A 13,981-nucleotide genomic window follows, 5' to 3' on the forward strand; every position below is an offset into this window, starting at 1 on the left:
TCCACTCGGCGCCGATCAGCGCCTCCCGGTTCTGCATGCTACCTCTGAGCTCATCTCCAGGAGTGACGCAGCAGATGGAGGAGCTTCAGTGGGCAGCAGGAGATACGAAACACTTATTTCTAGCAGCTCGGCGGGTCAGGAGGGCGGCGCTGCGTCTCCCTCGGGTTCCTCACCTGGGATGACTGAGATGGTTTTGAGCGCGCGCAGCACCCTGAACGTCCGCAAGGCTGACACATTACCCAGGTCCACAAACTCAGTGACATATCTGCAACAAGCCGGGAGACAGAAGCACAGAAACAGACACACAGAAGGATGTGACCACATGGAGCAACGAGCCGACACGCAGGGAGAACCAGAGAGATCCAGGCAGAGACGGGAGGAGGAGGAATCAGACAGAGAAGCTTCACACGACCAGGACTGGAGGAAAATTCACCCCCTCACAAATTCATATTCACAGCAGATGCCATATAACTTTAGTTTGCTTTTGCTATGCTGATCAGATCATTATACTGCTGATTTTGTGAGCTAGCAAACGGCTAACTAGCAAGATTAAGCTAAAAATGTTAGCTGTTTTTTATTTATTCATATTGAGTTAAATGTGTTGGGAAAGAAACAGAAGATATTAAAATCTGACAAGTAAAATATATCAAATATTACAGTTAGCATGCTAACTGCAATTATGCTAGTAATTAGCATAAAGTCATAGCGTATGATGCTAGCTTGGACAACAGAGTATTAAACTATATTTGTTCACTTTTACTTTAAACTGATAACTGCAGAAATATTAAACACAAACATTTGTATAATATAAACATCTGTAGAATGTGTACAGAATGAAACAAACCGTTTAAAATGATAACATCACTTGTAATAAATGTTTGTTAACTTAGCTCTCAACTAGCTCACCAGTATTTTATAGCAAATGGCTAATTAGCAAAATTCGCCTGAAACATTCCTTTGGAACAGACTGATTTAAAGATTTAGCAAACTTTAATATGTATTTTAACTGCAATAAAACATTGAATGTGCTGGAAAAATGGCAAGAATAGATAAAAATTCAAGCAAAATTGTGCATTACATGCTAAAATGAATCATCATAAAAATAGAAACATCTTCATTTAAGGATTGTGTGCATAAAAAATCTGACTTATTATGTATGAGTAACTATAGAGGTAATCAGATTACATTATTTTCTTAGCTACTCGCATTTTATTGAATTTTTAGCAAAAAACTCCAAAAGTTAGCATCACAAAAGCAAACATTTCTAGGAGCGAAAGTAAAATTTGTAATAAACTCCAGAGCTGGAGGAACATTTCCTCCGTTCTCCACCAGGTGCTCAGCTTAGCCTGATCTGACTTTTCCTTCTGTACTGTCCCTTTAAGACAGATCAGGTGACCTGTGACCTCTGACAGGGCGGACAGTGGGGGGTGAGCAGGTAGGCTGGAGCTGCAGGACACGGCAGACACGGACAGATGACGTTCACACTAACTCTGGTGCTCTTTGAGGGAGCTGCCCACGTCGCCCCCTGGTGGTGAGGCCTTACCTGGGATGACTGAGATAGTTTTCAGGGCCCTCAGCACCCTAAACGTTCGCAGCGCCTGCAGGTTTCCTACTTTGATAAACTCTGTTAACATCCTGCAGGGAGCAGGTTTCCAACAAACGACAAAAGGAGACAAAGATAAGAAAGTCTAAAAATCCTCTTACAGTATAATTTCTAAATATTTTGCCTCTGATTGGTCATAAAGTAACAAGCTGAGCTGCAGATCGATGCTGCTAGCTTCCACTGCTAATGCCAGAGATGCTGCTAGCTTCCACTGCTAATGTCAGAGATGCTGCTAGCTTTCACTGCTAATGTCAGAGATGCTGCTAGCTTCCACTGCTAATGTCAGAGATGCTGCTAGCTTTCACTGCTAATGTCAGAGATGCTGCTAGCTTTCACTGCTAATGTCAGAGATGCTGCTAGCTTTCACTGCTAATGTCAGAGATGCTGCTAGCTTCCACTGCTAATGTCAGAGATGCTGCTAGCTTCCACTGCTAATGTCAGAGATGCTGCTAGCTTTCACTGCTAATGTCAGAGATGCTGCTAGCTTCCACTGCTAATGTCAGAGATGCTGCTAGCTTCCACTGCTAATGTCAGAGATGCTGCTAGCTTCCACTGCTAATGAAATGCTGCTAGCTTCCACTGCTAATGAGATGCTGCTAGCTTTCACTGCTAATGTCAGAGATGCTGCTAGCTTTCACTGCTAATGTCAGAGATGCTGCTAGCTTCCACTGCTAATGAAATGCTGCTAGCTTCCACTGCTAATGAGATGCTGCTAGCTTTCACTGCTAATGTCAGAGATGCTGCTAGCTTTCACTGCTAATGTCAGAGATGCTGCTAGCTTTCACTGCTAATGTCAGAGATGCTGCTAGCTTCCACTGCTAATGTCAGAGATGCTGCTAGCTTCCACTGCTAATGTCAGAGATGCTGAGATACAGAGATACGTTTGAGACGTAATGAAGCTACAGTAGAACACGGCGGAGGGCCTGTCATGCTCTGGGCCTGGTGTCCAGGAGCAGTAGAGGCAGTCATTAAACTTTATGAAACAATTATACATAAAAGGCCAGAACATAAAGATATCGACTGTTTTATAGAGAATATTTTCATCTTTTTGCATTTAACTGGGAAAAACATAAAAAACACAAAGAAACGAGAATAAAAACATTTCCTGATGAGTCCGGCTGGAAACTGAAGCTCCTGTTGGATTTTAGTCATTTTCTCACAGGATGTTTCCTAAATACGACATTTCAGGAGGAATTCACATTCTGAATACTTTATGAAGCAAGTTTTACTGTTGGAGCCGCTAGGCTAACATGAGTTAGCTTAGCATAGAGAAGTGGCATTATTTTTACATGATTTCAGAAGATTGGGAATAAAATGATCAACGCAACTGAAGTAAGAATATGTTTGAGGAAAACTAAATTAAAAAGCTATCAAGTTTTTCTAAGTATTTTTGTTTATTTTTGTTAATTTTATGGTTATTTATGACGTTTCTTGCTCTGTTTTAAAGTGTTAAAAACCAAACAGTGATTGTTTTTAAGCAGTTGATGGTGTTGAGCTGTGAAGGAACCAGTGGAGGCGTCAGGCGGCGCGCCATCAGGCGGCGCCGGCGCCAGGCGGTGCGGCCAGCGCGGCATCAGGCGGCGCCAGGCGGCATCAGGCGGCGCCGGCATCAGGCGGCGTGGCGCGGTGCGGCCAGCGCGGCGTCAGGCGGCGCGGCATCAAGCGGCGCCGGCGCCAGGCGGCATCAGGCGGCGTGGCGCGGTGCGGCCAGCGCGGCATCAGGCGGCGCCAGGCGGCATCAGGCGGCATCAGGCGGCGTGGCGCGGTGCGGCCAGCGCGGCGTCAGGCGGCGCGGCATCAGGCGGCGCCGGCGCCAGGCGGCATCAGGCGGCGTGGCGCGGTGCGGCCAGCGCGGCGTCAGGCGGCGCGGCATCAGGCGGCGCGGCGTCAGGCAGCGCCGGCGCGGTGCGGCCAGCGCGGCGTCAGGCGGCGCCAGGCGGCATCAGGCGGCGTGGCGCGGTGCGGCCAGCGCGGCGTCAGGCGGCGCGGCATCAGGCGGCGCCGGCGCCAGGCGGCATCAGGCGGCGTGGCGCGGTGCGGCCAGCGCGGCGTCAGGCGGCGCGGCATCAGGCGGCGCGGCGTCAGGCAGCGCCGGCGCGGTGCGGCCAGCGCGGCGTCAGGCGGCGCCGGGCGGCATCAGGCGGCGTGGCGCGGTGCGGCCAGCGCGGCGTCAGGCGGCGCGGCATCAGGCGGTGCGGCGTCAGGCGGCGCCGGCGCCAGGCGGCATCAGGCGGCGTGGCGCGGTGCGGCCAACGCGGCGTCAGGCGGCGCGGCATCAGGCGGCGCGGCATCAGGCGGCGCGGTGCGGCGGGCCTGGCGCTGCACAGCGCCAGGCCGCGCGGCCGGCGCGGCTGGCAGGCCAGCACCGCGACAGGCGGCGCGGCCGGCGCAGCGCCGCCTGACGCCGCGCTGTACCAGGCGGCGCGGTGCGGCCGATGCGGTGCAGCCGATGCGGTGCGGCGCCAGGCGGCCAGCACGCCGCCAGCCTGTTGGGCCTCGGTGAAGCTCAGTCATCTGATCCTGGAGCTGCTAATGGTTCTGCATCCCGGCTCGGATTTCATCCCAGTGATGGTGACAGACGGACCGGATCCACCTGCTGACCTCTGACCTCCTCACTGCGTTCCCACGCTTCTCCCCTCCGACCGGTCCGGTTCTGACCGACCATCAGAGGAAACGTTTCCCTCTGATCGCCCCATCGACGCCAGCCCCGCCGCCTGACCGCAGCGGATCCCCATCATCAGTCAGAGACGAGGTCAAAGGTCAGGCTGGGGGAGAAAAAGCCTCAGAGCTGAAGGTCGTTTTATGTTTGCCAGCTGAGTTCTTCCTTCCGTTCACTTTCTGATGAATTCCCTCCATTTTTATTTTCATATTTCTGAGAATGAGCCAAAAATCCGTTACAGGCCAAAACCCAGACGAGAAGGTCAAAGGTCAAACACGTCTGATCGCCTGGAGCAGCAAAAGCAAAGGAGGTGGATCAGCAGAGCTGATGGAGTCACCCAGACTCAGTCAGAGGCGTCTTCATGGAGGTTGGAGCACTGACTGCTACTGGACTGAAGGTGGTCGGAGCCCCAACGTTTCAGTTCAGGATCAATTTATTGATCTGAAATCAATTTTTCATCAAAGATTAACGACATCAGGAAGTTGAATTTTCCCTGAATCCGTTTTTCCAGTTGTCTCTCTTTGTCTCCCTGTCCAGCGTTTGTCCCTCAGGACGGTTTTCCTGGTCGGTTCTGAAGTTCTGCAGTTTCGGGTCGGAGTTTCTGCTGACGCTGCCGGAGCTTTGAAACCGACCAAAGAAAAACTTTCTAACCGGAGCTTAAAGCGTCGCAGCAGCTTTAAGCTTTAACTCCTCCACAGTAATCCCATCAGAACCACGAGGAGCTGCTGACAGCGCCTTCACAATAAGAGCCTGCAGCCCCTTCACAATAAGAGCCAGCAGCTCCTTCACAATAAGAGCCTGCAGCCCCTTCACAATAAGGGCTCAACACGCAGCCTGCAGCCCCTTCACAATAAGGGCTCAACACGCAGCCTGCAGCTCCTTCACAATAAAGCTCAACACGCAGCCTGCAGCCCCTTCACAATAAGAGCCTGCAGCCCCTTCACAATAAGAGCCTGCAGCCCCTTCACAATAAGAGCTCAACACGCAGCCTGCAGCCCCTTCACAATAAGAGCTCAACACGCAGCCTGCAGCCCCTTCACAATAAGAGCCTGCAGCCCCTTCACAATAAGAGCCTGCAGCCCCTTCACAATAAGAGCTCAACACGCAGCCTGCAGCTCCTTCACAATAAGAGCCTGCAGCCCCTTCACAATAAGAGCTCAACACGCAGCCTGCAGCCCCTTCACAATAAGAGCTCCTCAACATGCAGCCTGCAGCCCCTTCATAATAAGAGCCTGCAGCTCCTTCACAATAAGAGCCTGCAGCTCCTTCACAATAAGAGCCTGCAGCCCCTTCACATTAAGAGCTCAACACGCAGCCTGCAGCTCCTTCACAATAAGAGCTCAACACGCAGCCTGCAGCTCCTTCACAATAAGAGCTCAACACACAGCCTGCAGCCCCTTCACAATAAGAGCCTGCAGCTCCTTCACAATAAGAGCCTGCAGCCCCTTCACAATAAGAGCCTGCAGCTCCTTCACAAAAAGAGCCTGCAGCTCCTTCACATTAAGAGCCTGCAGCGCCTTCACAATAAGAGCTCAACACGCAGCCTGCAGCCCCTTCACAATAAGAGCTCAACACGCAGCCTGCAGCCCCTTCATAATAAGAGCCTGCAGCTCCTTCACAATAAGAGCCTGCAGCTCCTTCACAATAAGAGCCTGCAGCCCCTTCACATTAAGAGCTCAACACGCAGCCTGCAGCTCCTTCACAATAAGAGCTCAACACGCAGCCTGCAGCTCCTTCACAATAAGAGCTCAACACACAGCCTGCAGCCCCTTCACAATAAGAGCCTGCAGCTCCTTCACAATAAGAGCCTGCAGCCCCTTCACAATAAGAGCCTGCAGCTCCTTCACAAAAAGAGCCTGCAGCTCCTTCACAATAAGAGCCTGCAGCTCCTTCACAATAAGAGCCTGCAGCCCCTTCACAATAAGAGCTCAACACGCAGCCTGCAGCCCCTTCACAATAAGAGCTCAACACGCAGCCTGCAGCCCCTTCACAATAAGAGCTCAACACGCAGCCTGCAGCCCCTTCACAATAAGAGCCTGCAGCTCCTTCACAATAAGAGCTCAACATGCAGCCTGCAGCTCCTTCACAATAAGAGCTCAACACGCAGCCTGCAGCTCCTTCACAATAAGAGCTCGCTTCCTGTCTGCCTTTAATCTGGTCGTTTTATAAATGTTTAATAAATGTAAAACTCATAATTAATCTCCTTCTGAAGCTTAAAGTGTTTTTATGGATCAAATGTTCTAGAAGAACAAAGTAAATTAATATTTTTATGTTTTTCTCAGGATATTTATCGTTTTAGAGATTTTTTATTTTGTTCCGGATGCATTAAAACTAAATATTCTCATATTTTATACAATGAAATCTTTCACATTTAATGACAAACATTAATTTATATGAGAATAAAACAGTTTTGAGTTTTTAAGTTAATTTCTATTCATTCATTTTATTCTGAAAAACAGTTTCCAGCTTCATTTCTCAGCAAATTATTTATTATTTATATTTAAAGTCATTTTATTCCTAAACTTTATATTAAATCAGCAGTTTAACGTAAATATTTACCAACCGGAGACATTTTACTTCTGGGTCTCTGAGTAAAAGGGGGATGAAAACAAATGCCTGCCACACTTTTCAGCGTTTTCCTTCCAAACATCAAATGAGAGAAATTTAAAGGGTTTGAATAATTCTGCTCTGAAAGTTCTGGTTCTGATCGGGTCGCCTGGACGGGAACCTTCCTGGACTCGTCCTGGTGTCTCTCTGTCTCAATGTCTCTGTCTCTCAGTGTCTCTCTGTCTGTCTCTGTCTCTCAGTGTCTCTCTGTCTGTCTCTCAGTGTCTCAGTCTCTCAGTGTCTCTCTGTCTGTCTCTGTCTCTCAGTGTCTCTGTCTCTCAGTGTCTCTCAGTCTGTCTCTGTCTCTCAGTGTCTCTCTGTCTGTCTCTGTCTCTCAGTGTCTCTCTGTCTGTCTCTGTCTCTCTGTCTGTCTCTCAGTGTCTCTCAGTCTGTCTCTGTCTCTCAGTGTCTCTCTGTCTGTCTCTGTCTCTCAGTGTCTCTCTCAGTGTCTCTGTCTCTCAGTGTCTCTCTGTCTGTCTCTGTCTCTCTGTCTGTCTCTCAGTGTCTCTCTGTCTGTCTCTGTCTCTCAGTGTCTCTGTCTCTCAGTGTCTCTCTGTCTGTCTCTGTCTCTCAGTGTCTCTCCGTCTGTCTCTGTCTCTCAGTGTCTCTCTCAGTGTCTCTGTCTCTCAGTGTCTCTCTGTCTGTCTCTGTCTCTCTGTCTGTCTCTCAGTGTCTCTCAGTCTGTCTCTGTCTCTCAGTGTCTCTCTGTCTGTCTCTGTCTCTCAGTGTCTCTCTCAGTGTCTCTGTCTCTCAGTGTCTCTCTGTCTGTCTCTGTCTCTCTGTCTGTCTCTCAGTGTCTCTCTGTCTGTCTCTGTCTCTCAGTGTCTCTCTCAGTGTCTCTGTCTCTCAGTGTCTCTCTGTCTGTCTCTGTCTCTCTGTCTGTCTCTCAGTGTCTCTCTGTCTGTCTCTGTCTCTCAGTGTCTCTCTCAGTGTCTCTGTCTCTCAGTGTCTCTCTGTCTGTCTCTCAGTGTCTCTCTGTCTGTCTCTCAGTGTCTCTCTGTCTGTCTCTGTCTCTCAGTGTCTCTCTCAGTGTCTCTGTCTCTCAGTGTCTCTCTGTCTGTCTCTGTCTCTCTGTCTGTCTCTCAGTGTCTCTCTGTCTGTCTCTGTCTCTCAGTGTCTCTCTCAGTGTCTCTGTCTCTCAGTGTCTCTCTGTCTGTCTCTGTCTCTCTGTCTGTCTCTCAGTGTCTCTCTGTCTGTCTCTGTCTCTCAGTGTCTCTCTCAGTGTCTCTGTCTCTCAGTGTCTCTCTGTCTGTCTCTGTCTCTCTGTCTGTCTCTCAGTGTCTCTCAGTGTCTCTGTCTCTCAGTGTCTCTCTGTCTGTCTCTCAGTGTCTCTGTCTCAGTGTCTCTGTCTCAGTGTCTCTCTGTGTCTCAGTCTCAGTGTCTCTCTGTCTGTCTCTGTCTCTCTGTCTGTCTCTCAGTGTCTCTCTGTCTGTCTCTCTGTGTCTCAGTCTCAGTGTCTCTCTGTCTCAGTGTCTCTGTCTATCTCTGTGTTTCTCTCAGTGTCTCCGTCTCAGTGTCTCCCAGTCTTTGTCTGTCTCTCTCAGTGTCTCTGTCTCTCAGTGTCTCTGTCTGTCTCTGTGTCTCTCTGTCTGTCTCTGTCTCTCAGTGAGACTCACGCCATGACGATGACGCTGAAGTCCAGCCAGTTCCATGGGTCCCTCAGGAAGGTGAAGGGTCCCACACAGAAGCCTCTGGCCAGGATCTTGATCAGCGACTCGAAGGTGTAAATACCTGTGAAGGTGTACCTGGGCGGGCGAGCGAGGGCAGAGAGAGAGAGAGGAATAAATCAGAAACAGATGGACGTCCTTCATGTCGTCTCCTCCATCAAGTGAAGCGGAGGAAGACATGAGGACAGCGTCCCGTCAGGCTGAACCTGTAACGGATGGGTCCCTTTAGCTGCAGCTAGCCTGACAGCGTTAGCGTTAGCCTCGGGTTCAGACATGTTTCCTCCAGACGATTGACCTCTGACCCGCCTCAGCGCCGCCGCTTCCTGTTCATTAAACACATCTTCATCCTCCTCCTGTCCGCTCCCCCTGCAGGCGGGCGGTTCTGGGCGGTTCTGGGTGGTTCTGGACGGTTCTGGACGGTTCTGGGCGGTTCTGGACGGTTCTGGACGGTTCTGGGCGGTTCTGGTACTTACTCCAGGTACTTGGCCCAGTTGGCCGGCTCCGACATGGCCATGAAGCAGCAGTTGGTCAGGATGGTGCACATGATGAACAAGCTGAACAAAGTGAGCAGGTTAAGGAGGACAACGTCTCACGCAGGAGGACAAAGACAGACTCGTTTCTATGGAAACCGTCAGCCCCACATGCGCAATCCGGAGGCGTGCGCGCTCACCTCCAGCTGGGATCCCCAACACGAGAAACTCAGACTTTTCTTCTTCTTCGCTGGTTTTTACTGATGTTTGTTTTCGTAACAGGAAGCAGGAAGTGAAACCAGCCCAATGCTAGCAGGTAGCGCCGCGGCTAGTCTGTCCCTGAGCAACGTCACGAAAGCAAGACGGGACATTTAGAGCAGTGGGACGTAAGATGACAACAACAAACGGAGATCTACCGTCTTATTTAAAACTTATTCCCTCCACAGTCGAACTGAATGGACCACGTTTCACTCCCACATTCTGGTTTTTCAAAATAAATTCACGTTTCCATTCATAACATTAAATATTAGCTTCACACAGTTAAAGTCAGTCGAACCTCTTTAGTTTTGGCTCACTTGGTTTTTCCAGTTTGACCAAATTTACACATTTTCAAAAGTTTTTTTCCCAACATTTAATGTGAATTTATTGGTATTTGACTGCATCGATGAAATCGTCTCACCTTTACCTGCTGGTCGGAGCCAGGGGCGCAACTACACATTATTCAGGTGGATGCAAAAACATAGATCGCCCCTCCCCCCCCGGCCCCCCCGACCGAGGGAAGGAACGTCAGGGTGAAGGAGCGACGCTCAGCCCCCCCAACCCCGAGGCGACGATACGTGAAGGGTAAAACTCGCTACATTTACCTCGTTATGTGCGTCAGGTGACGGAGCGTGAGGCGCGCAGACGTGTACGAGAAAACATCATCGGCGCGCCGCCCCCTCCAGACGGGGTTTTGGTTTTGGCGCCCCCTCCAGACGGGGTTTTGGCGCCCCCTCCAGACGGGGTTTTGGTTTTGGCGCCCCCTCCAGATGGGGTTTTGGCGCCCCCTCCAGACGGGGTTTTGGCGCCCCCTCCAGACGGGGTTTTGGCGCCCCCTCCAGACGGGGTTTTGGTTTTGGCGCCCCCTCCAGACGGGGTTTTGGCGCCCCCTCCAGATGGGGTTTTGGCGCCCCCTCCAGACGGGGTTTTGGTTTTGGCGCCCCCTCCAGACGGGGTTTTGGCGCCCCCTCCAGACGGGGTTTTGGCTTTGGCGCCCCCTCCAGACGGGGTTTTGGCGCCCCCTCCAGACGGGGTTTTGGCGCCCCCTCCAGATGGGCGACGGGGTTTTGGCGCCCCCTCCAGACGGGGTTTTGGCTTTGGCGCCCCCTCCAGACGGGGTTTTGGCGCCCCCTCCAGACGGGGTTTTGGCGCCCCCTCCAGATGGGCGACGGGGTTTTGGCGCCCCCTCCAGACGGGGTTTTGGCTTTGGCGCCCCCTCCAGACGGGGTTTTGGCGCCCCCTCCAGACGGGGTTTTGGCGCCCCCTCCAGATGGGCGACGGGGTTTTGGCGCCCCCTCCAGATGGGCGACGGGGTTTTGGCGCCCCCTCCAGACGGGGTTTTGGCGCCCCCTCCAGACGGGGTTTTGGCGCCCCCTCCAGATGGGGTTTTGGCGCCCCCTCCAGACGGGGTTTTGGCTTTGGCGCCCCCTCCAGACGGGGTTTTGGCGCCCCCTCCAGACGGGGTTTTGGCGCCCCCTCCAGATGGGCGACGGGGTTTTGGCGCCCCCTCCAGATGGGCGACGGGGTTTTGGCGCCCCCTCCAGACGGGGTTTTGGCGCCCCCTCCAGACGGGGTTTTGGCGCCCCCTCCAGATGGGGTTTTGGCGCCCCCTCCAGACGGGGTTTTGGTTTTGGCGCCCCCTCCAGACGGGGTTTTGGCGCCCCCTCCAGACGGGGTTTTGGCGCCCCCTCCAGATGGGCGACGGGGTTTTGGCGCCCCCTCCAGATGGGCGACGGGGTTTTGGCGCCCCCTCCAGATGGGCGACGGGGTTTTGGCGCCCCCTCCAGACGGGGTTTTGGCGCCCCCTCCAGACGGGGTTTTGGCGCCCCCTCCAGATGGGCGACGGGGTTTTGGCGCCCCCTCCAGATGGGCGACGGGGTTTTGGCGCCCCCTCCAGATGGGGTTTTGGCGCCCCCTCCAGACGGGGTTTTGGCGCCCCCTCCAGACGGGGCTTTGGCGCCCCCTCCAGACGGGGTTTTGGCGCCCCCTCCAGATGGGGTTTTGGCGCCCCCTCCAGACGGGGTTTTGACGCCCCCTCCAGATGGGCGACGGGGTTTTGGCGCCCCCTCCAGACGGGGTTTTGACGCCCCCTCTGGTGCTGCGCCCCTCTGCGTTGCACACCCTGCATACCCACTTTTTGCGCCACTGGTCGGAGCAGGCAGGTGGAATCTGCCGCATGAATCCGATCTGAAGTTAGTGAAACACGTGAGGAGCTAAAAACCGGCTGCTGGTCGGACAAGAGAGAAAAACCGTTTCTCTGAATTGACAGTCATTTTCTGTAATTTGCAGCTCTTAGTCACGGAGGTAAAACGTCTTAACGTTAAAATTCTGGGAACTGCAGCTTTTCTCTGAGTCTCGGCTCAAACGTCTGATGTTAGCCGTCAGGGAGGAGTTTACCCTCCACGTCTCATTAGAGCCAAATAAAGATGAAGAGTCCTCGCCTCCCTCTGATCCCTGCCACTTTCAATACAGCAAATTAATGTGCCATTAGCGCCCCCCTCACAGGGGAGCCCACTCTGATCACGTCATAATGGGGAGTGGGACGTTTCCAGAGCGGCGGCAGCAGCAGAGCAGGTTAAATATCACCTTCACCTGCCGCGCTGGGTGGAGGAAGCCGGCGCGGCCGTCAATCACGGCTATAAATGAATCATAATTATTGTAATTTGGCAGAAGGAACATGCTGCCGGAGCGAGAGCGGCCCAAACTCAAAACTTGTTGACTGGGCTGCGGCTGGCAGCTGGTGAGATAATACGGTTAGCGCTCGACAAACAAACGTCCCCACGCCGCGCAGCCAGAGGCTAATTATCAGCTAATGGTAGCCCTGATGCTGTGGCCCTCCCAGGCCACCGTACAGCTAATGTCATTACACCTCCCACTTCCTCCACGGGATCCGTCTTCCTCCCACTGCCTCATTTCCACAGATTCCGCCATCTTTCCCCTCCAGGCGACCCGATCGAGTCGACGTTTCCTTTGTCTTCTGGGTTAAAACCGTCAACAACCAAGAAACTGAAGCTTCAGCTGATAAAAACAGCCTACATTTGTCTAAATGTAGGTGATAAGAGAATCAACTGTAGGTAAGATGCTGATTAGACATAAGCGCTCAACATCACCCCACTCTGACAAAATTCATTTTCCTTATAAGCTCTAAACATACTGGTGCTTTTATTGTTGTGGTCTTTATGTTTTTAAATCAATCAGATTCACCCTTTGTAGCATCTCAGGTGCTAGCTGCTAGCATAGCGAGGTGCCGCTATGCTAGCAGCTAGCATAGCGAGGTGAGCTGCAGGAGGCTTTTCCATGTATTTTTGGGGGAACCAGCCCTTTAGGGAGGAAGTACTTTAACTAAACCATGCTAACGTTTAGCCCCGCCCCCTGACAGCGAAGTGGGCGGAGCCAATACAGTGGGAGGCGGGGCCATCATAATGAGGGAAAAGCTACCTGGTAGCTTAGCAACTTCTCAGGCTCTGTCCTTCAACAGAGCAACTCATGACAGGTTTAGTTTTCTGAGTTAGCGTTAGCCTCAGGGTTCAGACGTTTCCAGCAACATGTGAAGCAGCAACAGGAAACGCTTCCAGCCCCTGACTCGCCACCAGGGGGCGTGTCTGAGCGAGGGGTTTGGTGACCCCAACCAGGCTGCATAGCCACCGTTCGGCCTGAAGAGGGCAGGAGAGAAGAAGAGCTTTTTGAAAATAAATATCTAAATATAGCAGCCAATTGAATTCCCTCATGCTGCTCATTCCTACACTTGGCCACGCCCACATAGCCCGTTGGCCCCGCCCACTCGGCTGGAGTCTGTCAGGGGGCGGAGCTTAGCTTTCACAGAGTTTAGATACGTTTTAAAATTAAAATATCAAATCATTTTCTCTGGGAAACTACATTAATTGTTTGGGTGTTTATTGTTTAGACTCAGTCACCTTGTGATGGTTCTGGAAAATGTTAAATTAAAACTATAAGTCTTAAAAACCCACCGGGTCAGAAAACCTGCATCACGTTTCCTCGTCTTTTTCCATTTCAGTGTTTTATGGCAGAACTGTGGTTTAGTTCTGGTTGCTTCAGTCTCCGGTTCTGCGGTGTCGGTTGCCTTCCTCAGAACCAGAACCTCCATCCTGAGAGTTTCTCACACCTCCGGAGCCGGGCGGCCAGCGCCGGAGTGACGGACCCGTTTGGATGGGTTCTGTCAGATAAAAGCGGTTCTGATGGAGAATTAGTGAGTGTGTCTGCGGATCACGCCGCAGCCTCTCAGGGTGGCGCCGCCGCGGTCGGGCAGCGATCCAGAACACACTTCATCCTCCACAAACACTTCCAGACGGCAGGTCCACTTCACTCACACACACACACACACACACACACACACACACACACACACCTCGCCGCCGACCTCCTCACCCGCCGGTCCCCGTGACGACGGCAGCGCGGCGGCCTCCAGCAGCCGCGTCCCGCTGTAAAAATAGCCGATGAGGATGGAGGCAGTGGAGGCGTGAAGTAACGACTGACATGTTGGCCTGGAGCCAGAGGGGCGGGGCCGGAGGGGAGGAGCCAGAGGGGCTGGATCAGAGGGGAGGAGCCAGAGGGGGCGTGGCCGGGGGGAGGAGCCAGAGGGGGTGGGGCCGGAGGGGAGGAGCCAGAGGGGCTGGATCAGAGGGGAGGAGCCAGAGGGGGCGGGGCCTGAGGGACGGGGCCTGAGGGGAGGAGCCAGAGGGGCTGGATCAGAGGGGAG

The 13,981-nt window shown here is 52.8% G+C and overlaps 1 protein-coding gene across 1 annotated transcript in view; it reads right to left on the reverse strand.

The window, feature by feature from the left end:
• LOC103456963 (sodium channel protein type 5 subunit alpha-like) overlaps positions 1–13,981 on the reverse strand; it is a 167,256-nt gene that overhangs the window by 110,498 nt on the left and 42,777 nt on the right. The window contains exons 5-7 of the mRNA XM_081601625.1: positions 9,010–9,099; positions 8,486–8,614; positions 174–265 (exon numbers count right to left, since the gene is read on the reverse strand). Of these exons, the coding sequence (XP_081457751.1) occupies positions 174–265; positions 8,486–8,614; positions 9,010–9,099 (311 nt within the window). The remainder of the gene's footprint in view (positions 1–173; positions 266–8,485; positions 8,615–9,009; positions 9,100–13,981) is intronic.

Source organism: Poecilia reticulata, chromosome 20 (genome assembly GCF_904066995.2).
Source record: "Poecilia reticulata chromosome 20, P_reticulata-male-v2, whole genome shotgun sequence".
Classification (NCBI taxonomy): domain Eukaryota; kingdom Metazoa; phylum Chordata; class Actinopteri; order Cyprinodontiformes; family Poeciliidae; genus Poecilia; species Poecilia reticulata.